The sequence below is a fragment of the Protopterus annectens genome, chromosome 2.part0 (genome assembly GCF_019279795.1).
Source record: "Protopterus annectens isolate FY-2018-M chromosome 2.part0, PAN1.0, whole genome shotgun sequence".
Taxonomy (NCBI): domain Eukaryota; kingdom Metazoa; phylum Chordata; order Ceratodontiformes; family Protopteridae; genus Protopterus; species Protopterus annectens.
Genome location: NC_056728.1, coordinates 1,307,924,534 through 1,307,951,418, shown reverse-complemented (window position 1 = coordinate 1,307,951,418; position 26,885 = coordinate 1,307,924,534). Strand labels below are relative to the sequence as shown.

At 45.5% G+C, this 26,885-nt stretch overlaps 1 protein-coding gene across 2 annotated transcripts in view; it reads left to right on the top strand.

The window, feature by feature from the left end:
* Positions 1-26,885, top strand: part of EIF2B4 (eukaryotic translation initiation factor 2B subunit delta) — a 979,702-nt gene that overhangs the window by 529,201 nt on the left and 423,616 nt on the right. For both annotated transcript variants that reach the window (XM_044061494.1, XM_044061493.1), the window contains exon 6: positions 5,779-5,870. In XM_044061494.1, the coding sequence (XP_043917429.1) occupies positions 5,779-5,870 (92 nt within the window). The remainder of the gene's footprint in view (positions 1-5,778; positions 5,871-26,885) is intronic.

The following is a 26,885-nucleotide window of genomic DNA, read 5'->3' as shown; positions in this document are numbered from 1 at the left end:
TTCAGTGCTTGTTGGCTCAAGGAACAATGGCATCGGCTGCATGCTTTATACGCCTGACTACCTGATGTCATGGAAGATGAGACAGCAACCGACGCAGGACCCAAGACTTTGATAATCAGGCCAACTGAAGGCTGCTGCAAGCAGATAACCCAAATGTAATGATTGCAACAGTGAATACACTCGAACATCTACATTTATGGTAAGTGTACGCAACTGTACTTTCTTGCAGCTTTGCTGGATGCCTTTTCCACTGCTTCTCAGGCTCCCGACTCCTATCCTCCTGGCCCCATAAAAACCTGGTAGGTTCTGTAAAGTGCAGGAGGACTGCAAGTTTCTTTATAAGTGTCCCTCTGCTGACCCCTTTGTGGTGAATGTGGTTTGTGATAAGCTTTCCAAATTGTTGGCAGTAGTTTAGTGGAAGGCGTCCTTTAAGGATAGCAGAACCATGGAGAGACTGGGTAAGAAGGTGTATACTTCTGCTACACTAGACTTTTGATCTGTTAACTATCAGACATATATGACTAAGGTACTCAAGCCTGTTAGGCTATTTCTGATCTCTGATTCAGAGAGGAAGGCCTCTGCTCTTGCTTTGCTTGAGGCGTACTCCCAGTTAGCTTGCCATTCCATTAAATGCAGCTGTGATGCAGCTGTGATGCAGCTAATGCTTCATCTAGCTCTGCTACTTTTGAATCTGTTTTGAGGAGGTATTCCTGGCTCAGACTTCAGCCTTTACCTGATGATATCAAGGATAAACTGATGGATGCTCCTCTGGATAATAAGCATATGTTTGGTGCTGCTGTTCCAGAGTTGTTTTAGTTTCTGTAAGAAAAGGGCAAGGCCTTACAGGAGTTGAAGCATATTTTTGTTTCCCCTGTGCCTATGTTTCTGGAATTATTCTTATAAGCCTGCGTTTGTAGACAGTCTTGCCCTCCCCCCAAAAGTAAAAAGGGTGGTAGAAGGGCTGCCCTGCTAAAGCTGTCCAAACATCTACTCAAAAGCCACCTTTTCCTGATAAACCAGGTGTTGTCTGACTATCCTGTTCTCAGTCACATTCCTCTTTGCATCTTTTCCTGTCCCTTCCTGTTTTGGTAAAGGTCACCTAGGATTCCTGGGTTCTTTCCATTATTCACCAGGGTTATTACATTGTTTGGAAATCTCTTTCCCTTTTTTGGTATTCCTCAGCCTCCTCAGGAGCAACTGCCCTTTTTTCCCAGAGGTGCTTCAGCGCTTGTTGGCTCAAGGAACAATTCAAGAAGTTCCAACTCCCCAGAGCGGGAAAGGTTTTTACTCCAGAATGCTCTTAGTCCCCAGGAAAGAAGGCATATGGAGTCCCATTCTGGATCTGACATTCCTACTGGGCTTTCATTTCTGAGGATGGCATGTCCGGACATCAAATTTTTGTAGTCTACTCTGTGTGTGGGAAGCGTACGTGTGACATACGGTGTACCCTTTGCAACTAAAAGGCTTTGGTATACTGGCCGGATGTCAGGCTGCCTCTGGCAGGGTATCCCTATTGCAAAGACTACTGTAAAAGTGAAGAGAAGGATATCTGCTATTGTGGTAAGATTCTACACAACTGTACTTTCAGTGTTCGTGTGAGAAATCTGACTCCTGTGATTAACAGGTGGTGGTTGGGCTGTGCTGGTTTGTGCTGCGTTCCCAGCTTTTAATACTGCAGCTAGAAATAGTCTTTTATGTTGTTCTTCTTTACCCACCTCTCTGACTTGTCTCAACAAAACACTGTATACAATGCAAAAATGCTGTACAGAACACCAGACGTTTACAGAAAATGTAATGCAGAAAAATTCAAAACCAAATAATATTTTGCTTCTTTGTGGCACTGAAAAGTTTTAATTAAATGGAAAGAGAACTAATTTTAAAGGAATACATGAGTGTTCATTGTGTTATCTTGTTCATTTGTATATGTAAACTAAGCTTGAAAGTCTTGTGTTGTTTAGATTCCAGGCTGCACTGTTTATTGGAGGTATGAAGCTGGCAATTTGTAACTGGTAAAACTGATATGACTGAGATAGAAGAAGGGATCTATGGTAAAAAAAAGTTGGAGAGAGAGGTGGAAGAAGTTTTTGAGATGATGCTGAAAGAACATAAAGTAGTAAGACTAATAGCATGTGTCATTGCTAAAGCCATTAATAAACTGAGTCACAAAGCAGTGTGGCATATTTTAGAGTCATATGGTATAAAAGAAAAAATGTTAATGGAATAAAAACATGTTATGAAAATTCATGGGTGTACAGGTAATAATAAATGGGTGGATGGGAAATAAGTGTTAAGAGAGGAGTAAAACAGGAATGCAAAATCACTATATGCTTATTTGTATTAGAAATGAATGCAGTAGTGCAGATGTGTTTATGACAGGAAGAAAGATTTGAGATGGTAGGAAACTATATTACCAATATTTATTAGATATGCAGATTATTTCATTGTAATAACAAAAAGGAAGGGATCAATAAGTTACCTTGACGATTGTCTAATTCAGGCAGAACGCCGGGACATACTTTTGAATCATCTGGCCTTCGTACAAAGGGTTCTAACTTGTCTGGGGTACACCATAAACAAAAAGAAATCACACCTGGTACCCTGTCAACAAATTATATTCCTGGGAGCAAGCTTGAATACAACTTCCCAGATGGCCTACCTCATGCCAGAGAAACAAATTCATTTGACAACCTACTTCAAACAAGTGGCCACAAAAACCCTGCTATCTGCAAGACAAATACTGCAAGCCTTGGGGTTCATGGCCTCCTGCATTCTTCTAATTCCATATGCAAGACTGCATATGAGGAAACTATAGTGGTATCTAAAAGCCTATGGTGTCAACACTCTCAGGATCTAGAAGCAATGATTCCTATCATAACTTGTCTATGCCTAGAGTTCCTTTGGTGGGCAGAAGCCTGCCACCAAAACAAGGGACTACCTCTCACACCACCCCCTGCCACCCAAATCATAACAACAGATGCATCAGACTATACATGGGGGGGCTCACCTGGCAGGAAAGTGCATTCAGGGCAAATGGAACCCAAGTCAAAGGCATCTGCATATCAATCAAAAAGAAATGTTAGCTGTACAGAATGCTCTGACAGCATTCAAGGACCACATTCTTCCAGGACAACTAATGGTAAAGACGGACAACACCACTGTTATGTGGTACATAAACAAGCAGGGGGGTACACATTCTTACCCCCTCTGCAGACTAGCCATGGCATTGTGGAACACAGCCTTGAGCTACCAAGTGCATCTACAGGCTCAATTCCTGTCAGGAAAGCTAAATACACTGGCAAGCGAACTAAGCAGAAATCTCATGGACCCGCACCAGCGGAAACTGGAACCAAAGACTTTCAATATGTTGATAAACAAATGGGGGAGCCCAGATATAGACCTGTTTGCCTCCCCCCAGAACTACCAGTTGGACAAATTCTGCACAAGGACTCCCTACAAACAAGCTTGGAAAGTGGATGCCCTGTCCTTCAACTGGAAAAATCTATCAGTTTTTGCCTTTCCTCCTCTGCCTGTCCTCTCCAAGGTACCACTGAAGATCAGACAGGAAAAACCAAGGATGATACTGATTGCACCAGCCTGGCCACACCACCACTGGTATCCCCTCTTGTGCAGTGTTTCACTGCTGGCTCCATGGGACCTGCCTCAGACCCCTACCCTGCTGCCCCAGCAGGAGGGCCAGATTCTGCATCCTCAACTTCAAACCCTGAACCTGGCCGCGTGGCTAATTACCTAATCTCTCCGTTACCATCCCTTCAGTAAACAAGTGTTAGATGTCATTTTGGAGGCAAGGAGGCCTAGTACTAGAAAATCTTATGCTGAAAAATGGAAAAGATTTTGTTCCTGGAACCAAACTCAAGGGGTGTGCACAGCAGTGCCCAATTTACCTCAGATTCTTCAATACTTAACTGAGATGCTTCACAAGGGCCTTTCTTTTTCCTCCATCAAAATTCATGCTTCAGCCATTTCAGCTCATTACAACACAGAACCACTCCTCTTCTCTCATCCTCTGCTCAAGCATTTCCTCAGAGGAGCCAAAAACTTAAGACCACCCAGGAGAGCCCCAACTCCAGCCTGGGACCTTAACTTTGGAAAAACTCACTCTACCTCCTTTTGAGCCAGCTGCAAGTGCAGAGTTAAAATTCCTTTCTTGGAAAACAGCTTTCCTTTTAGCAATCACTTCAGCAAGAATGGTATCTGAATTACAGGCCCTTATGGCAGTGGTTCATCATCTTTCATGCTAACAGGATGTCCCCCAGGACCAATCCCTCCTTCATGCCCAAGGTAGTGTCCATTGTGGCTCTTTATCAGTCCCTTTATTTGCCAACCTTCTTTTCTAATCCACAGAACAAAAGAGAATGGATACTGCACTCCTTAGATGTGCACAGACAACTTAGATTTTACTTGAACAGGACTAAACCTCAAAGGAAATCTGAACAACTGCTGGTGGCATTTGCTGCAGGGGCAGAGGGGAAGGCCATTTCAAAGCAAACCATTTCTAAATGGATATGCCATTGCATTCTTTTCTGCTATAAGCACCATGGAAAACCTATCCCCCAGGGGATAAGACCACTCTCAACCAGGGCTGCATCTACCTGTACAGCCTTTCTCAGAGGTGTCCATACCAGGGACATCCTAGAAACTGCTACCTGGAGTTCTGTACATACTTTCACCAAGCATTACCATTTGCCAAGTTTCTCTAAATCCAGAGCTGGCTTTGCCACTGCAGTCTTGCAGGGCCTTTTAGCTGGTCCTAATGCTATCTAAATTCCTCCTCCCATCCTTAGCTTTGGGAATCTACCCAAATGTGATACTTTTTTGTTGGAGGTGTAACTATATATATATATATATATATATATATTGCTTCCCATTATGGGGGCACCCGACATCTGGGGCAAGAAAACTGATAAAATGGTGTCGGTTGCATGCTTTATACCCCTGACTACCTGACGTCATGGAAGATGAGAGAGCAACTGATGCAGGACCCAAGACTTTGATAATCTGGCCGACTGAGGGCTACTGCAACCAGATAGCCCAAATGTGATGACTGCAACAGTGAATACACTCGAACATCTACATTTATGGTAAGTGTACACAACTGTACTTTCCTACAGTATGTTTAGTAGAGATAGATAAGACAAGAATGGAAAAACTAAAAAAGGAGGAGAATATAGACAAGTTCATATGAGGTACAAAAGATGTAAGGATTTGTTATATAACAGTAAAAAGAAAGAGGATAATGTATTAGCTGAAATAAATAGATAGTTATGGAAGAAAGGGTGGGGATTGAAGGCAAATATAAAATAAAAAAGAATGTAATATAGAATTGTGAATAGTTATTTTATGTTGACAATTTGTAAATAATTTTAAGTAGGACTAAAACACGAGTGTGTAAATTTGATTTTAATGCTTTTATGGTATAAAATGAATATAAAGTTAGTAAAGCACCTTAAACTCTTTTTGATAAGTGCTGTGGCGTCTTTTATATCCACCTGAGCTGCCACCAACTCAGGCAGATGGGGTCACTGTTTAATGTTTCATTCAAAGGACGGCAGAGGAGTGCAGCAGTTTAGAAGAAAGTTGAGTTACACATGAGAATAACTGGAGAATAAACTTGATGCATTAATTTAAATTTGAAAAAAATGTTCATCCTGATATCCTTAGTTGTGTCCTAATGCAGTTTGTTTTTCTGTGAGTTATTTAAAGTTTACGGCTGCTATTTATTTTTGTTGATTTTTTTTTTGTGTTTCTTTTATGTTGTAGGTTCCATTAAGAAATGACTATGGAACAAAAGTCAACCTGTTTTCACATTTGCATCAATACAGCAAGAAGATACCCCTGACGCAACAGACGAGGTATTTTCGTGAGACATGTACATTGTGTTAGGTGTTAGGATGGCATTTGTTAGTTGTATGTATTTTGATGATCGGCAAATGTGAAGTGCTTGGGAATGAGTAAGATGATGTGATGTTGTCAATCTCGTCTTTATTCTCTCTGGTGGGTCAGATCCGATCCATTGGATCCATCTCGGCCATTACATAAGGTTGAGGTTCTCAGCTAAGCTCGTGGGCATTTTTCCCAACCCATAACACAACTCCCTTACCACATCAGATCTCACTTGCCATGCAGTGGAGAGGTTCCAAAAGCTTGCTCTGGGCTAAGTGCTTTCAATTTTTATTTATCTTTCTTAACTTTGTATTAGTTTGCTTATAATTTGATAGTTACTCTTTTTCTACTGTCTTTTCTTAACTTAAATAGATAGCGATGTTCATCGTGCATACAGCTGCAGTAATCACAGATGGGTTTTCAGCCGTCAGGCGGTCCCTCGGTCGGCCGAATTCCAAAGTCTTGGTCCGGCGTCGGTTGTTGTCGCTTACTCTTCTGACATCAGGAAGGCCAGAGTATATAAGACACAGCCGACGCCATGTTCTTCAGTCTTTTTTGCCGCGCGGTGCCCGAAGCAGAAGCAGTTCGCAAGTGCCGGTCGGCCAGCTCCTGAATTATGTAAAATATTTGGAACCAAAGTCTTCATTAAAGCTAAGTACCCCGTTGGGGAATCTTTTCTTGCCTCAGACCGATGTCAGAAAAAGTTAATAATTGTATTTCTTGTGGGAAGCAAATACCGCATAAGGATTTCCATTCCCTTTGCATACCTTGTTTGGGCCCAGACCACGACGTCTCGGGCTGTCGCTTTTGCGCTACCTTCAATAAACGCACTATCAAGCGTCAGGCGGAGTTCGCCCAACACTTTTTTGGTAAAGCTTTTGACTATAAAATGTCGCCGGACACTCCGACTACCGTTTTATCCAAAAAACGCAAGGAAAAGGACCGCCAGGCGAGGCCCGTGGTCTCCACCGACACCACGCCGAAACAGGCTCCACGTGGTCCGGTTCTCAGTGAGACGCCTTTGCAGTCCCTGACTACCGACGACACTCCTTCGGCGGTGTCTTCTGTACCTGAGACCGCTGGTTCTTTGGCCCTTTCCCAGACTACAACCGAAGCCCCAGCTTATGTCGAGCCTACTAATGTGGACAGATCTACATCCACCCATGGTGTATTTAGGCCTTCATCCTCTTTTTCTATTAAGGCCTTTACTAAATCCAAAGCATCCAGGCATCACACTAGGCCTCCTGCACAAGGCCCATCTCCTGGACCCATGCCTAAGAAACACATGCTTAAAATGGCTGAGGATCTTATCACTCTTATCAGAGGTTCTCAGGCCCCTCCGGACAAGAGACCCAGAGTGGAGGAAGAATCCCCCTCTTCTGACCAGGGATCCATTTTATCAGAGCATTCTGATGCTGAGGAACACTCTTATTCCCCTTTTGAGGATTCGGATGCAGAGCAGTCTATTCCTTCTGTATCCCCCCCTGAGGATTTTTCTTTTGGGGAAACCTTGCACACCTTGAGGGAACACTTTCACTGGGAAGGCCAAGACTTTTCAGACTCCAAGAAAAGGCTTAGGGAATTTCTTTGGTTACCTCAGCATAGACCTCTGGCTATTCCCCCTGTTTTGGAGGTACTGGATGATGTCTATTCGGAGGCTTGCTTTAATCCTGATTCACTGCCTCCTGCACCAGTTAAGCCTGATAGATATTACAGAGTACCCAGTTCTCATCAATTTCTCTACAAAGGCCATAATGCAGACCCTGAAACCATTTCACAAGGCCCTAAGGGAATTAAGGCCTCCACTGCTAAGAATCCACTTCCTGCTGAAAGGGAATCTAGATCTCTAGAAAGGTGGGGTAAGAAGGTTTATACCTCGGCCACCCTAGCCATGAGGGCCTTAAACTGCCAGTTTCATATGATTAAATATCAACAGTTCCTGTTATCACAATTAAAAAACAAAATGTCTCAACCTGAACAACCAGATTTAAAAGAGTTACAGGATATGATGCATAGTGCAGAACAAGTGGGTAAACACACTTTACAATGTGGTTATGATGCCCTATTGGCCTCCAGTAGAGCGGCCGCTACAGGATCAGTCATTCGCAGACATGCCTGGCTTAGGGAACAAAATCTGCCTGATCATGTAAAAGCAAAACTTCTTGATGCACCTTTACAAAAGGATGTTCTTTTTGGTACTAATGCTGAGGATATATTACGAAAAATGGAAGAGAAAGCCAAATCTATGCAAACTGTCAAAGCTTTCTTACAGGTCCAGCCACCACGATTTAGCAGGAATTGGCCATCAAAAAACTGGTCCTTTCCAACCACTGACAAGCCCCAAAGAGGCAGATACAGACGTGGAAGGGGCAGAGGGCAATCACAAGGGTCATATAGAGGCAGACAATGGCAATCTCCAGCACCAAGAGGTGGTGAAGACAGTGCACAACAGTACAGGAAGCAAACTCAATGACTCCCTCATTTCCATGCCAAGCAAGATTCAACGGGCAGCACCTTTGGGAGGGAAACTAGCATTATTTGCAAGCAATTGGCATATTGTCACAACAGACAAATGGATACTGGACATTATAAACAGAGGCTACAAATTCCAATTTCACACTCTTCCAAAAATGAGAGGCATGCCAAACCTACCACAAAATCAAAGGGTAGAGGCACAACTGCAAATTACAAAGCTCCTAAACATGAGGGCCATACAAAAGGTACCTACGCACCAACAAGGTCAAGGTTTTTATTCAAGGCTTTTCCTGGTACCAAGAAAAGGAACCGACTGGAGACCCATTCTGGACTTATCCATCCTAAACACATTTCTACTCGTACCAAAATTCAAGATGCTCACATTACAGCAACTTCTTCCCATGCTGGGCAAGGAGTTTTGGCTGGTAACATTGGACCTCAAGGAGGCATACCTGCATGTCCCAATCAGACAAAGCTGCAGAAGATACCTCAGATTTCTTGCAGGTTCAATCCACTATCAATTCTCTGCATTGCCCTTTGGCTTATCTACTGCCCAGAGTATTCACCAAGTGCCTGGCATCAGTGATTGCCTACTGCAGACTTCAAGGGATACAAATTTACCCTTATCCGGACGACTGCCTGATCCAAGCGGACAGCAAACATATACTACTGAAACATCTGGCATATGTGACACGGTTACTGCTTTCTCTGGGATACACCATCAACAAGGAGAAATCAAAGCTAACACCTTCTCAGAAAATAACCTTCCTGGGTGCCAGCTTGGACACAAACACCCAGATGGCATACCTTCGCCAGAAAAACAAGGGCAATTATCTCAGTACTTCAAAATACTAGCGAAAAGTACCAGGCTTACTGCAAGGAAAATCCTGCAGGCTCTGGGATTCATGGCATCTTGCATTCTTCTAATCCCATGTGCAAAGCTGCACATGAGGAAACTTCAATGGTACCTAAAAATCTATGGTCTCAACACAGTCACAGCTTGGAAGCAATTATTCCAATAATTCCCTGTCTACAAAAGGAATTCCTATGGTGGGCCCAAGCATGTCAAGTAAACACAGGCCTCCCATTCTGCAAGCCTCAAGCAACACAAGTCATAAGCACAGGCGCCTCAGATTACGCCTGGGCGCACATGAAGGACAGGTGCATTCAGGGCAGATGGCCCCAAAAGAAAAGCACCTTCATATCAATCAAAAAGAAATGCTGGCAGTAATAAATGCAATTACAGCGTTCAAGGACTTCCTGCATCCAGGACAATTGCTCATAAGAACAGACAACACCACAGTAATGTGGTACATAAACAAACAACCGGGAACTCACTCATACCCCTTGTGCAGACTAGCCATGACTCTTTGGAACTTGGCTCTGGAAAGACAAATCGAACTTCAAGCACAGTACTTGCCAGGGATGGAAAACACACTGGCAGACACTCTGAGCAGAAATATGACAGATCCACACGAATGGAAGCTACATCCACAGGTGTTTACAGAGATAGTCCAAGCGTGGGGGAGGCCAGATATAGATCTTTTTGCCTCCCACAGAAACCATCAATTGAAAAGGTTTTGTTCAAGGACCTTCCATCCAAAGGCCTGGAAAGTGGACGCCCTTTCCTTCAGTTGGACAACATGGACAGTTTATGCATTCCCACCTCTGCCTCTTCTGCCCAAGGTACTTTTGAAAGCAAGAACAGACAAGCCGAGGATGATACTGATTGCTCCAGACTGGCCGAGGCAACACTGGTATCCACTCCTGAGGAGCCTAACACATACTCCTCCCTGGTCCCTGCCTCTAATACCTCTACTGCTGACGCAGAACAACTTCAAAACCCTCCACAGCCAGCTGAAAACATTCAACCTCGCTGCATGGAAAATTCCTTAACACCACATCAAACTCTACTCTCCAAGGAGGTGCAGGATGTCATTTTGGAGGCCAGAAGACCATCTACTAGAAAAGCTTACTCCGCAAAATGGAAGCGGTTTTGCTGTTGGAATGAGAAAAGAGGGCAGGACCCTAGAAAATTGAACTTGCCTCAGGTTTTACAGTACCTAGCTGAGCTACTGAGCAGTGGACTTTCATTTTCCTCAATCAAAATACATGCCTCAGCAATTTCTGCAGAATTCAACACGGATCCTCCTTTATTCTCACACCCACTCTTACGACAGTTCCTCAGAGGGGCTAAGAACATAAGACCTCCAAGGAAACAACCAATACCAACCTGGGATCTTAATTACATACTAGAAAAATTGACATTGCCTCCCTTTGAACCTGCTGCTTCAACAGATCTACAATATTTGTCCTGGAAAACAGCTTTCCTTCTGGCCATCACTTCAGCTCGTAGAGTTTCTGAGCTACAGGCCCTCATGGCGGTGCAGCCCTTCCTCATCTTCCATCAGGACAGGGTTTCCCTTTCTACCAACCCTTCTTTTATGCCTAAAGTGGTATCTAGGGTAGCCTTAAACCAAGCCATACACCTTCCTACCTTTTACCCTAACCCTCAAAACAAGGGGGAAAGGCTGCTTCACTCGTTAGACATCCATAGGCAGCTACGTTACTATTTGGACAGAACAAAGTCCTTCAGGAAATTAGACCAACTATTTGTGTCCTATGCTGTAGGGGGTCCAGGGAAACCTGTTACCAAACAGACCATTTCCAAGTGGATTGGTCACTGCATACGCTTTTGTTACTCCTATCATGGGAAACCTGTCCCTACTGGTATCAGATCTCACTCCACCAGGGCCACAGCCACCTCTACAGCCTTCCTCAGAGGTGTTCCTACTAAAGATATCATGGAGGCAGCCACTTGGAGTTCTGTACATACCTTCACAAAACACTACCATCTGCCCTTATATTCCAGAACAAGAGCAGGCTTTGCCACTGCTGTTTTGCAGGGCATTCTGGCTCAACCCAGTTCCTCATAGTACCTACCACCCTATGCATAGCTTTGGGACTCTACCCATCTGTGATTACTGCAGCTGTATGCACGATGAACATAGTACAGTTTTGTACCTACCATAAATGTAGATGTTCGAGTGCTAATACAGCTGCAGTACAGGTTTCCCTCCCTCCTTCCCCACTTGGTAAGGCCATGGGGCTTGAATACCTCTTCATACCTGCTGACTGGGTTATCCTGCTATGTTTTATTTGCTTACATTTGTGGATTAGCTTTATTTATGTATTGCCTTCCTTTTGGGGGGCACCTGACATCTGGGGCAAGAAAGACTGAAGAACATGGCGTCGGCTGTGTCTTATATACTCTGGCCTTCCTGACGTCAGAAGAGTAAGCGACAACAACCGACGCCGGACCAAGACTTTGGAATTCGGCCGACCGAGGGACCGCCTGACGGCTGAAAACCCATCTGTGATTACTGCAGCTGTATTAGCACTCGAACATCTACATTTATGGTAGGTACAAAACTGTAATTTTTCCCCACCCCTGTTATCACTCCTTTGTTAGAGGGTGTATAACTAGTCCATTTAAATTATAGGACTTTTTTCCCTTTTCCTCTTTCTCCTTTCCCTGTATCATCCGTTTAAATTAGAAGACAATTTAAAAAAAGAAAAAGCTTATCTTTCATATTTTTCTCTCTCTCTGGTGTGTTTGTGCCCTGAATTTCTCGTTATTGTATTTTTCCTTCATTATGTCACAAAAGCGGGAAGGAAAACCTGTCGGATTTGAAAAGTGTGAGAAATGCAGGAAGAAAATTCCCCTTAGCGATACACATACTTTGTGTGTGTGTCTATTGCTTGAGGCCTTCTTCACATTCAGGAAACGTGCTCCATATGTCACAGTTTTAATCAACAAGCACTTATGGAGTGGAAGAACAAATTTAAAGGGCTTAATAAAAAACCCTTTCTCAGAAGCAGTTTCTCCAGAGTCCTCAAAACGTTCTCAGAAGTCCTTAAAACACTCATCTTCGGATCTGAAATCTTCTTCAGAGCCAACTTAAAAAGCTCCAACAGAACCATTGGAGCAGACAGTTGTTGCTGTATCCAAGACCATCATGGAGCCATCTGAACCCTTGGCTCAGACATCGTTCGCTCCTACAGAACTGAGACACCAGAGCCGTTCACCCTCCTTAGAACCAAAAACTTCACGGCTCCCTTCTCCTCTACTTTCTAAGTCCAGATCTCCAACACTTTCCACTTTGTCTACCAGGAGCTTCTCCGATGAAGATGTGATGTGGATAGGGTTGTGTACAGGTTGTTAGAGACTCCGTCCCTGGCTAAACTTTTACTGGATCCGAGCCCAAAGGAACTGGACCAGACACAGCCCCTCTCTACGGTTCTTGCTCCTCCTCCTCCGATCCATTCCCTTGGTTTCAGAGCTGAAAGACTCCAATCTGCAGATTGTGTCTATATTGGCTCCAGGACCCTCTGTTTCCTCAGAGCTGATATCTAACCTGAGTGTTTCCCTCTGATTGGAGCAGGACACGTCTAGGAGCCGACACTCTCTGGTTGGATCCTCGGAGCGGGTTTGGATCTCTCCGGATCGGACTCTGTTTCTGGGGGTTTTGGCGTGGGTGAGTTTGGCTCCTACCTCAGCTTCACAACTTCTGTCCTTGGTGCCGAGGATACCTTTGGCTCTGACAGCCTCCTTGTCGGATCCAGGGGAGTCCTCTGAGTGGGGGCAGTCTGCATTCAAGGTTATGAGGAGGGTTTTGACTCCATCCCAGCCAAAGACACAACCTTTATCGGATCTTCCTCCCACTGCTAATCAATTCTCTTTGTCCTCTCACGTAACCCTTCCACAGGTTTACAAAGGCCCCAGGCCTCAGGATGTCCAGCAAGGGACTCTCCCCTCTTCTGAAACCTCCCCAGAGTATACCACTGAGGAGGTCCTTCGGAAGAGGACCTGCAAAAGGAAGCATCTTGACTCCCCAGAGGGAGTCTATCACTTCAGACACTTACCTTGATGATGCAGAGTATTCCCCACGGTTACCTCCTGAAGCTGTGTCTTTTGGAGACATCCTCAAAATTTTAAAACAGAGGGGTGATTGGCAGTCCACACCCTCTTCTGCTGAGGAGCCAGTTTACCTGAAGGCTTTTGGATCTCACCCTTCCACCTCTTGGTTGACCCTCCTTCTGATGAGCTTATGGACTTAATCTCTCGGAAGGCCTGTGAGGCCCCATATTCCATAGAGCCTACTCCTAGAAGGCCAAATAAATACATTACTGCTCCAAAAGATAAGGCTTTTCTAACTAAGGGTGTTGCAGTTGATTCCATGGTTGTGGTGGCGACCACTAAGAAGGAGCTATCTGAGACCAGCTCCTCTATCCATCCTCCTAATAAAGATTCCAGGACTATGGATAGATATGGAAAGTGTGTGATGTAATGTGATCCTATCTCGCCTACATTCATTACTGACGGGCTCGGAGCTGAGAATCGGCTCCGACTCGGTCGTTATAACTAGCACGAAGTCTCTCATTGGCTGGGCTAACCCTGTATCCCAGGATGCACCACGCCCAAACCCCCAGATCTTGTTTGCTGCTCCTAGAGTAATGACGTGGTCTCGACTTGGCTGTGGCTAAGTACCCTCTTTTTGACTTAATAACTGCTTGATTATTTCCAAAAAGCTATTGTAATAGCTATGTTGTCTGTTGTTTCCCTTTTGAGATTGAGTGCGTTTTTTTGTGTGGTAATCCTTTTGTTTGGCGGGCTAGGTCTGCTTAAGTTAGAGGGCCTTTGCCCTATCTTGTGTTTTGTGTGGTAATCCTTCTGTTTGGCGGGCTAGGTCTGCTTAAGTTAGAGGGCCTTTGCCCTATCTTGTGTCTTTAGTGTTCAGGCATTTAAGTTAGAGCCCTTTCCACCCTCCCTCCTTGTGTTGCTGAGTGTGCGGTCGTGTTTACTTATGTCTGGCAAGGAACAAAAAGAACATAAGCCATCTGGCTTTAATAAATGCGCCAAATGTGCGTATAAAATGTCTTTGACTGATGGCCACACCATCTGTGTTTATTGTCTTGGTGCCATACACTTGCATGAATCCTGCAGTGTTTGTCATGCCTTCTCTTCCAGGGTTTTACAGGAGAGAAAAAATAAACTTATCCTTAAGGGTTTGATTAAACCCTCCTTTGAGGAAACTTTGGCGTCTTCTCCCCCCTCAGAGAAATCCAGGTCTAAGACAAAAAAGAAGTCTCCGGCTCCGGCTAGTTCATCGGAGCCTCCGGAGAAAAGGTCAAAAGCTATATCTCCTTCCTCGGCTCCACTGGTCTCGGAGCCGCAGGTGGTACTGTCTAAGGCTATGTCTCCTTCCTCGGCTCCACTGGTCTCGGAGCCACAGGAAGTCTTGTCTGTTTCGGGGTCGGCTTCTTCGACTCCATGGTTGTCTGCTCCAAAGGAGGTTGCGGTGGTTCTCGAGCCTGCTTCGGCTCCGATCCCTTTGGAGCCGACTCAGAGCCGATGTTCATCGTGCATACAGCTGCAGTCACCACACTTGGGTTATCCTGCCGTCAGGCGGGTCCTCGGTCGGCCGAATTCCAAAGTCTAGGTCCGGCGTCGGTTGTCGCTTCTTCCCTGACGTCAGTGCGGCAGGGGTATAAAAGAGGCAGCCAACACCATTTTCTTCAGTCTTTCTTGCCGCACGGTGCCCGAAGCAGAAGCAGTTCGCAAGTGCCGGTCGGCCAGCTCCTGAGATTCTGAACAGTATTTCAGCGAAGTCTTCTTTAAAGCTAAGTACCCGTTGAAACTTTTCTTGCCTCAGACCGATGTCAGACAAAGTTAATAATTGCATTTCTTGTGGGAAGCAAATACCGCATAAGGATTTTCACTCTTACTGTATACCTTGCTTAGGGCCAGACCACGACGTCACGGCCTGCCGTTTTTGTGCTAGATTTAACAAGTGCACTATTAAGCGCCGGGTGGAGTTCGCCCTTCATTATTTTGGCAAAAAATATAATTATATCATGTCGTCGGATACACCGATGCCAGTTTTAGGCAAAAGACGCAAGGATAAGGATAGGCATCCGAGGCCTGCACCGAGTACTGAGATCATGCTTAGGCCGAAATTTTAGCGAGGCCTGCCATTTCTGAAGGCGTTTTCAGGCCTACCGCCTCCCCTGTCAAATCATTCACTAAGTCTAAAGCTGCAATGAAAGTTAAAAAACACGGTCCTCAGACCCCCTCTCAAGGCCCCATGCCTAAAAAACAGATGCTTAAAATGGCTGAGGATTTGATTACTCTCATCAGGGGTTCTCAACCCCCCTCAGACAAAAGACCCAGGTTGGAGGAAGACTACCCTTCCTCAGACCAGGCTTCTATTACTTCAGACCATTCTGAGGACCAGGATTACACCTATTCCCCATTTGAAGATTCTGATGCTGAGGAGTCCATTCCCTCGGTCTCCCCACCTGAGGACTACTCTTTTGGGGAAACTCTGCATACATTGAGAGAGCACTTCCACTGGGAATGCCAAGATTACTCAGATTCCAAGAAAAGGCTCAGGGAATTTCTACTACTTCCCCAGCATAGGCCCCTGGCTATTCCTCCTGTCTTAGATATTTTGGATGATGTGTACGCAGAAGCCAGTCTTAATCCAGACTCATTACCTCCAGCCCCTGTTAAACCAGACAGGTATTACCGGGTTCCTGATTTTCACCAGTTCCTTTATAAAAGCCATACTGCTGACCCAGAAACAATTTCACAGGGTCTTAAGGGGATTAAGGCCTCTACTGCTAAAAACCTTTGCCTTCAGAGAGAGATTCTAGAGCATTAGAAAGGTGGGGGGGAAGGTGTATACATCAGCCACTTTTAACCATGAGGGCATTAAACTGTCAATTTCATATGTTAAAATACCAACAGTTCTTGCTATCTCAGCTGAAAGGAAAAATGACACAAACAGAACAACCAGACTTGAAAGAGTTGCAGGATTTGTTGCATGGAGCAGAACAAGTAGGGAAACATACCTTGCAGTGTGGTTTTGATGCTTTAGAGGCCTCATGCAGAGCTGCTGTCATGGGGTCTGTCATACGTAGACATGCTTGGCTCAAAGAGCAAACCTTACCAGATCATGTCAAAGCAAAGTTATTAGATGCCCCACTACAAAAAGATGTATTGTTTGGTGTAAAAGCTGAGGAGGTACTAAAGAAAATGGAGGAAAAAGCGAAATCTATGCAAACAGTTAAAGATTTCTTGCAGGTGCAGCCTCCACGCTTCAGCAGAAACTGGCCTTCAAAAAATTGGTCCTTTCCAGCCACGGACAGACCCCAAAGGGGCCGATACAGACACCCAAGGGGTAGAGGACAACCTCAAGGATCTTACAGAGCTAGACAGTGGCAAACACCAGCTCCCAGAGGTGGAGAAAATAGACCACAGTCATTTAGAAAACAGATGCAATGACTTTCCCCTATGTCTGCCAAACAAAGATATAATGGCAGCACCTTTGGGCGGAAAACTGGCCTTATTTTCAAAAAACTGGCACATTGTTACACAGGACAAATGGATTCTGGATATTATAGACAGAGGCTACAGGTTCCACTTTCACACCCTTCCAAAAATGAGAGGCATGCCAAACCTGCCACAAAATCAATGGACAGAGGCACAAAGGCAAATTTCCGCTCTCATGGATATGAAAGCAATTCAAGAGGTACCTGCAAAAGAACAAGGTCAAGGTTTTTATTCAAGACTATTTCTGGTACCAAGGAAGGACAAAGATTGGAGACCCATCTTAGACCTATCTATTCTAAACACATATCTAGAGGTACCAAAATTCAAGATGCTCACATTACAGCAACTTCTTCCCATGCTGGGCAAGGAGTCTTGGCTGGTAACGTTGGACCTCAAGGAGGCATACCTGCATGTCCCTATCAGACAAGATTGCAGAAGATACCTCAGATTTCTTGCAGTTTCAACCCATTACCAATTTTTGCATTGCCCTTTGGCTTATCTACTGCGCCCAGAGTGTTTACGAAATGCTTGGCATCAGTAATTGCCTTCTGCAGACAGCGGGGAATCCAAATCTACCCATATCTGGACGACTGCCTGATCCAAGCAGACAGAAAGGACCTTCTATTGCAACATCTGGCGTTTGTAATAAAACTGTTAAACTGCCTGGGGTACACAGTGAACAAAAAGAAATCAAAACTAATACCTTCTCAACAGATAACTTTCCTGGGTGCCAGCTTAAATACAACAACCCAGATGGCCTACCTCACGCCAGACAAACAAGGGCAACTGTCTCAATACTACAACAAAATGGCAACTTTAACCAGGCTAACTGTAAGGAAAATCCTGCAGGCTCTGGGGTTCATGGCATCTTGCATCCTACTAATACCATTTGCAAAGCTGCATATGAGGAAACTACAATGGTACCTAAAAAACTTATGGTCTCAGCACAGCCACAGCTTGGAAACAATTATACCACTCATTCCATGCCTTCAAAAGGAATTTTTGTGGTGGGCTCAAGCATGCCAAAGAAACACAGGTCTTCCTTTCTGTTTACCACAAGCAACTCAAATCATCACAACAGATGCCTCAGACTACGCCTGGGGAGCACACATGGCAGGTCAGTGTATTCAGGGAAAATGGTCCCAAAAAGAGATGCACCTACACATCAACCAAAGGATGCGAGCCGTGCAAAATGCTCTTATGACCTTCAAAGACCTACTGCATCCAGGCCAGCTATTAATAAGGACAGACAACACCACAGTCATGTGGTACGTAAACAAACAGGGGGGAATGCATTCATACCCCCTGTGCAGGCAAGCCATGACCCTGTGGAACACAGCACTGGAATTACAAATTCAACTACAGGCACAATTCCTGCCAGGGAAGGAAAACACACTGGCAGACAACTTAAGCAGAATTATGACAGACCCACACGAATGGAAGCTGCATCCTCAAGTCTTCTCAAAGATAACTCAGGCATGGGGACAGCCAGACATAGATCCATTTGCTACCCACAGAAATTGCCAGTTGGAAAAATTCTGCTCAAGGACCTATCATCCACAGGCCTGGAAAGTGGACGCACTCTCTTTCAATTGGACAACATTGACAGTCTCTGCCTTCCCGCCTCTACCTCTACTGGCCAAAGTCCTATTAAAAACCAGAGCAGAGAGGCCACAAATGATTCTCATTGCTCCAGACTGGCCACGACAGCACTGGTATCCTCTCCTAAAAAGCCTGTCACACACACCACCATGGATCCTTCCTCAAGTTCCTCTTCTGTTGTCCCAGCACAACTACAAGACCCTTCACAGCCAGCTCAGAACTCTAAATCTAGCTGCATGGAGAATTCCTTAATTTACCAACAAACTCTCCTCTCCAAGGAGGTACAGGATGTCATCTTGGAGGCCAGGAGACCCTCTACTAGAAAAACATACTCCGCCAAATGGAAACGTTTTTGTTCCTGGAATCAAGCAAAGGGTCAGAATCCTCGGGTAATAAATATACCTCAGATTTTACAGTACCTAACTGAGATGTTAAACAGTGGCCTCTCCTTCTCTTCCATCAAGATCCACGCTTCAGCCATTTCAGCACAATACAATACGGATCCTCCTTTATTCTCACATCCTCTATTAAGGCAGTTCCTCAGAGGGCAAAAATATAAAACCCCACGGAAACCACCAACTCCAGCTTGGGACCTCAACTTCGTATTGGAGAAGCTGACACTGCCTCTTTTTGAGCCGGCTTCTTCAGCAGAGCTACAATATTTGTCATGGAAAACAGCCTTCCTTCTAGCTATTACCTCAGCACGCAGGGTTTCGGAGCTACAGGCCCTCATGGCTGTGCAACCATTCATCATTTTCCATCAGGACAGGGTTTCCTTACGAACCAACCCTACCTTCATGCCAAAGGTAGTATCCAATGTGGCTTTGAATCAGTTTATTCATTTACCTACCTTTTTATCCAAATCCACAGAACAAAGGAGAGAGACTACTACATTCCTTGGACATTCACAGGCAACTGCGTTATTACTTGGACAGAACAAAGTCATTCAGAAAATCTGAGCAGCTCTTTGTGTCCTATGCCACAGGTGCTCAAGGAAAGGCTATTTCCAAACAGACTATTTAAAAATGGATAGCCCACTGCATACGCTTTTGTTATTCATTTCATGGAAAATCAGTGCCTGTATACATCAGATCCCACTCAACCAGGGCTACAGCTACCTCAGCAGCTTTCCTCAGGGGGGTCCCTACCAAGGACATTTTGGAAGCAGCTACTTGGAGTTCAGTGCACACTTTCTCCAAGCACTACCACCTTCCACTATACTCAAAATCTAGAGCGGGCTTTACCACAGCAGTCCTGCAGGGCATTCTAGCCCCTCCTAATTCCTCTTAGTACCAGCCACTCTTACTTAGCTTTGGGATTCTACCCAAGTGTGATGACTGCAGCTGTATGTACGATGAACATAGTACAGTTTTGTACCTACCATAAATGTAGATGTTCGAGTGCGCATACAGCTGCAGTCTAGGTTACCCTCCCTCCATCCCCTCTTAGGACAGGACTTATGACAAACACCTTTACATACAACCTATTTGGGGTATTCCTTTATGGTGTATTTGCTTGCAACTACTGTTTTGATTTACCTACTTATGTATGTTTGCATGACATCATGATGTTCATCGTGCATACAGCTGCAGTAATCACAGATGGGTTTTCTGCCGTCAGGCGGGTCCTCGGTCGGCCGAATTCCAAAGTCTAGGTCCGGCGTCGGTTGTTGTCGCTTTCTTTCCTGACGTCAGTGAGGCAGGGGTATATAAGACACAGCCGACGCCATTTTCTTCAGTCTTTTTTGCCGCGCGGTGCCCGAAGCAGAAGCAGTTCGCAAGTGCCGTTCGGCCAGCTCCTGAATTTACGAAAAATTGGAAACCGAAGTCTTCTTTAAAGCTAAGTACCCCATTGGGGAAACTTTTCTTGCCTCAGACCGATGTCAGAAAAAGTTAACAATTGTATTTCTTGTGGGAAGCAAATACCGCATAAGGATTTCCATTCCCTCTGCATACCTTGTTTAGGCCCAGACCACGACGTCTCGGGCTGTCGCCGGCGCTACTTTCAATAAACGCACTATTAAGCATCGGGCGGAGGTCGCCCAACACCTTTTTGGTAAAGCCTTTGATTATAAAATGTCGTCGGAGACTCCGACTACCGTTTTGTCCAAAAAACGCAAGGACAAGGACCGACACGCGAGGTCCGCGGTCTCCACCGACACCACGCCAAAACCGGCTACACGTGGTCCGGTTCTCAGCGAGACGCCTATGCAGTCCCTGACTACCGACGACACTTCTTTGGCGGTGTCTTCTGTAACCGAGACGGCAAGTACCTCGGCCCATACCCAGACTACAACCACCGAAGCCACTGTGAGCGTTGAGCCTCCTAATGTGGACAGGTCCACTTCCACCCATGGTGTCTTTAGACCCTCATCTTCCTTTTCCATTAAGGCCTTTACTAAGTCCAAATCAGCCAGGCATCCCAAGAGGCCTGTTGCACAGGGCCCATCTCCAGGCCCCATGCCTAAAAAACAGATGCTTAAAATGGCTGAGGATTTAATTACTCTTATCAGGGGTTCCCAACCCCCTCCAGACAAGAGACCCAGAGTGGAGGAAGATTCTCCCTCTTCTGATCAGGGCTCCATTTTTTCAGAACATTCTGATGTAGAGGAACACTCTTACTCCCCTTTTGAGGATTCTGATGCAGAGCAATCCATTCCTTCTGTATCTCCTCCAGAGGATTTTTCTTTTGGGGAAACCTTGCACACCTTGAGGGAACACTTCCATTGGGAAGGCCAAGACTTTTCTGATTCCAAGAAAAGACTTGGGGAATTTCTTTTGTTACCTCAACACAGACCTCTGGCGATACCTCCTGTCTTGGACATACTTGACGATGTTTATTCGGAGGCTTGCCTTAATCCGGATTCCCTGCCTCCTGCCCCAGTCAAGCCTGATAGGTACTACAGAGTTCCTAACTCTTACCAATTTCTTTACAAGAGCCATAATGCTGACCCTGAAACCATTTCTCAAGGCCCCAAGGGAATGAAGGCCTCTACTGCTAAGAATCCACTTCCTTCCGAAAGAGAGTCAAGATCCTTAGAAAGGTGGGGAAAAAAGGTATATACCTCGGCCACCCTAGCCATGAGGGCCTTAAATTGTCAGTTCCATATGCTTAAATGTCAGCAGTTTCTGTTATCACAATTACGAAATAAAAAGTCTCAACCTGAACAACCAGATTTAAAGGAGTTGCAGGATATGATGCATAGTGCAGAACAAGTGGGTAAACACACCTTACAATGTGGCTATGATGCCCTAGAGGCCTCAAGTAGAGCTGCTGTTACAGGATCAGTCATTCGTAGACATGCATGGCTTAGGGAACAAATCTTGCCTGATCATGTGAAAGCTAAACTACTAGATGCTCCTTTACAAAAGGATGTGCTATTTGGTACTAATGCTGAGGAGATACTACGGAAAATGGAAGAAAAAGCCAAATCTATGCAAACTGTCAAAGCTTTTCTACAGGTTCAACCACCACGTTTTAGCAGAAATTGGCCTTCTAAAAACTGGTCCTTTCCAGCCACGGACAAGCCCCAAAGAGGTAGATACAGGCGCACAAGGGGCAGAGGACAGTCACAAGGATCATGTAGAGGCAGGCAATGGCAAACTCCAGCACCAAGAGGTGGCGAAGACAGTGCACAATAATACAGGAAACAAACCCAATGACTTCTTCCTTTCCATGCCAAGCAAGTCTCAGCTGGCAGCACCCTTGGGAGGAAAGCTGGCATTATTTACAAGAAATTGGCATATTGTCACAACAGACAAATGGATCCTGGACGTTATAAACAGAGGCTACAGATTTCAATTTCACACTCTTCCAAAAATGAGAGGCATGCCAAATCTGCCACACAATCAAAGGGCAGAGGCACAACTACAAATTTCAAAGCTCATAGACATGAAAGCTATTCAAGAGGTACCGACTCACGAACAAAGTCAAGGTTTTTATTCCAGGCTATTTCTGGTACCAAGGAAAGGAACCGACTGGAGACCCATTTTGGACTTATCCATCCTAAACACATTCTTACTCGTACTAAAATTCAAGATGCTCACATTACAGCAGCTTCTTCCCATGCTGGGCAAGGAGTTTTGGCTGGTAACATTGGACCTCAAGGAGGCATACCTGCATGTCCCAATCAGACAAAGCTGCAGAAGATACCTCAGATTTCCTGCAGGTTCAATTCACTATCAATTCTCTGCATTGCCCTTTGGCTTATCTACTGCGCCCAGAGTATTCACGAAATGCCTGGCATCAGTAATTGCCTACTGCAGACTTCAAGGGATACAAATTTACCCTTATTTGGACGACTGCCTGATCCAAGCGGACAGCAAACACATACTTCTGGAACATCTGGCTTATGTAACACGGTTACTGAATTCTCTGGGATACACAGTCAACAAAGAGAAATCCAGGCTAACACCATCTCAGAAAATAACTTTCCTGGGTGCCAACTTGGACACAAACACCGAGATGGCCTATCTTACGCCAGAAAAACAGGGGCAACTAACTCAGTACTTCAAAATACTAGCAAATTGTACCAGGCTTACTGCAAGGAAAATCCTGCAGGCTCTGGGCTTCATGGCATCTTGCATTCTTTTAATCCCATGTGCAAAGTTGCATATGAGGAAACTTCAATGGTACCTAAAAAACCTATGGTCTCAACACAGCCACAGTTTGGAAACAATAATACCAATAATTCCATGTTTGCAAAAGTAATTTCTATGGTGGGCCCAAGCATGTCAAACAAACACAGGTCTCCCATTCTGCAAGCCTCAAGCAAATCCAGTCATCACAACAGACGCCTCAGATTACAACTGGGGTGGTGCACATGACAGACAGGTGCATCCAGGGCAAATGGTCCCAAAAGGAAAAGCACCTTCACATCAATCAAAAAGAAATGCTAGCAGTGATAAATGCATTTACAGCCTTCAAGGACCTCCTGCATCCAGGACAATTATTGATAAAAACAGACAACACCACAGTAGTGTGGTACATAAACAAACAAGGAGGAACACATTCATACCCCCTGTGCAGACTAGCCATGACACTTTGGAACTTGGCTCTGGAATGGCAAATCGAACTTCAAGCACAGTACTTGCCAGGTTTGGAAAACACGCTGGCAGACAATGTAAGCAGAAATATGACAGATCCACACGAATGGAAGTTGCATCCTCAAGTGTTTACAAAGATAATCCAAGCATGGGGAAGGCCAGACATAGATCTCTTCACCTCCCACAGGAATCATCAATTGGAAAAGTTCTGTTCAAGGACCTTTCATCCGAAGGCCTGGAGAGTGGACGCCCTTTCATTCAGTTGGGCAGCATGGACAGTGTACGCTTTCCCACCTCTGCCTCTTCTGCCCAAGGTGCTCTTGAAAGCAAGAGCAGAAAGACCGAAGATGATACTGATTGCTCCAGACTGGCCAAGACAACATTGGTACCCACTCCTGAGGAGCCTAACACATACTCCTCCCTGGTCCCTACCTCTAATGCCTCTTCTGCTGACTCAGCACAGCTACAAAACTCTTCACAGTCAGCTGAAAACACTCAATCTCGCTGCATGGAAAATTCCTTAACACCACAACAGACCCTACTCCCCAAAGAGGTGCAGGATGTCATTTTGGAGGCCAGAAGGCCATCTACTAGAAAGGCTTACTCCCCAAAATGGAAACGGTTTTGCTCTTGGAATGAGAAAAAAGGCCAGGACCCTAGAAAACTGAATTTGCCTCAGGAGTTACAGTATCTAGCTGAGCTGCTGAACAGTGGACTTTCATTTTCCTCCATAAAAATCCATGCCTCAGCCATTTTTGCAGAATTCAACACTGATCCACCCTTATTCTCTCACCCACTCTTAAGACAGTTCCTCAGAGGGGCTAAGAATATAAGACCACCAAGGAAACAACCAATGCCAACCTGGGATCTTAATTACATTCTAGAAAAATTAACATTGCCTCCCTTTGAACCAGCTGCCTCAACAGATTTGCAATATTTGTCCTGGAAAACAGCTTTCCTTCTGGCCATTACCTCAGCTCGTAGGGTTTCGGAACTACAAGCCCTCATGGCTGTGCAGCCCTTTCTCATCTTCCATCAGGACAGGGTTTCCCTTCGAACCAACCTGTCATTTATGCCTAAAGTGGTATCCAGGGTAGCTTTAAATCAAGCCATACACTTACCTACCTTTTACCCCAATCCTCAAAACAAAGGGGAAAGGCTGCTACACTCCTTAGACATCCATAGACAGCTACGTTATTATTTGGACAGAACAAAGCCTTTCAGGAAATCAGAACAACTTTTTGTGTCCTATGCTGTAGGAGCTCAAGGGAAGCCAGTTACTAAACAGACGATTTCAAAATGGATAGGCCACTGTATACGGTTTTGTTACTCCTATCATGGAAAATCTGTCCCTACAGGCATCAGATCCCACTCCACCAGGGCCACAGCTACCTCTACAGCCTTTCTCAGAGGAGTTCCTACCAAAGATATTTTGGAGGCAGCCACTTGGAGTTCTGTGCATACCTTCACAAAACACTACCCACCTGCCTTTATATTCCAAAACTAGAGCAGGCTTTGCCACTGCTGTGTTGCAGGGCATTCTGGCTCATCCCAGTTCCACCTAGTGCCTACCACCCTGTGCGTAGCTTTGGGATTCTACCCATCTGTGATTACTGCAGCTGTATGCACGATGAACATAGTACAGTTTTGTACCTACCATAAATGTAGATGTTCGAGTGCTAATACAGCTGCAGTACAGTTTTCTCTCCCTCCTTTCCCCTCTTGGTAAAGGCCTAGGGCTTAACCCCTCTTCATACAACCTGATTGGGTTATCCTTCTATGATATATTTGCTTGCAACTACTGATTTTTGATTATATTGCATTGCATGGATATAAATATAATTTATGTATTGCCTTCCTTCTGGGGGCACCTGACATCTGGGAAAAGAAAGACTGAAGAAAATGGCGTCGGCTGTGTCTTATATACCCCTGCCTCACTGACGTCAGGAAAGAAAGCGACAACAACGGACGCCGGACCTAGACTTTGGAATTCGGCCGACTGAGGACGGCAGAAAACCCATCTGTGATTACTGCAGCTGTATTAGCACTCGAACATCTACATTTATGGTAGGTACAAAACTGTACTTTTTGCCTTCCTTTCTGGGGGCACCTGACATCTGGGGCAAGAAAAACTGAAGAAAATGGCGTCGGCTGCCTCTTTTATACCCCTGCCGCACTGACGTCAGGGAAGAAGCGACGACAACCGATGCCAGACCTAGACTTTGGAATTCGGCCGACCGAGGACCCGCCTGATGGCAGGATAACCCAAGTGTGATGACTGCAGCTGTATGCGCACTCGAACATCTACATTTATGGTAGGTACAAAACTGTACTTTCCCCCAGTCTTGTCTCGCTTCCGACAGAGAAGGTTTCTCGTCCCCTTCTGTCTCCTCCAAGTCCTCCAGGCTGTCGGATTCGGATGTGGATAGGGTGGTCCAGAGGCTCCTCCAGTCGCCAGTGTTAACTAAATTATTTTTGGCTCCAGCCCAGTCGGCTCCGGAGCCAGCCACGATATCGGTTCCGTTTCTGCCTCCTCCGACAACCTCAGTGTCGTCGGAGCCAGAGTCTGCTGACTCAAGTGAAGTCCTTGGGTCGGCTTCGAAACCTCCTGCTAGTCTTTCGGATCCGACCTCAGCTCCAACCTTTTCCATCCCTTCTACAGGTTTCGGTACTCGGGTGTCCTCAGTCGCACCCGAGGGGGATACATCAGGGCTTCTGGTTTTGGCTCCGAGTCTCCCCTTTGGTGCTTCGGCTAGGGGTACCCCGACTCCGGTCATGGTCTCGGAGGCAGGTTTTTCGTCCGATTCTGGTGGACCTGCCTTTGAGGCTATGAGGAGCGTGCTGGCCAAGTCCATAGTGACTTCACATGAATCGGCAACTCCATCCCCAGATGCTGCGACTAGAGCTTCTGGTGCCCCCCTATCTCTGGACAGCGGGGCTCCTAGGCCTGAGGATACCTCCATGTGTGGTCCCCTGCTTTCTGAGGGCCCTTCAGAGTCCGTGCCTGAGGAACCTCCCAGGAAGAAGTTGTGTAAGAGGAAGCATGTAGACTCCCCAGATGAGTCTGTCACCTCGGACACCGACCTCGATGATGCAGAAGGGTCCCTGAAGTTGTCCTCCGATGATGTCTCGTTCTCCGATATCCTGGAGATCTTGAGACAGCGGGACGACTGGCCATCCAAAAACCCTTCTGAGGAGGAGTCGGTCTTCCTCAAAGCCTTCGGAGCCCAGCCTTCCGCCTCCTGGGTGTCTCCACCCTTCGATGAATTATTGGAGCTTATTTGTCGAAGGGTGTGGGAACACCCTGACTCTGTGGAGCCAGTTCCTAGCCGCCCCAATAAGTTCTTATCTGCGCCTCCTGGAAAAGAATTTTTGACCAAGGGAGTACCTGTAGATACTATGGTGGTGGTTTCTGCCACTCAGCAGGACGTGGCAGAGGCTTCTACTTCCATCCATCCTCCTAA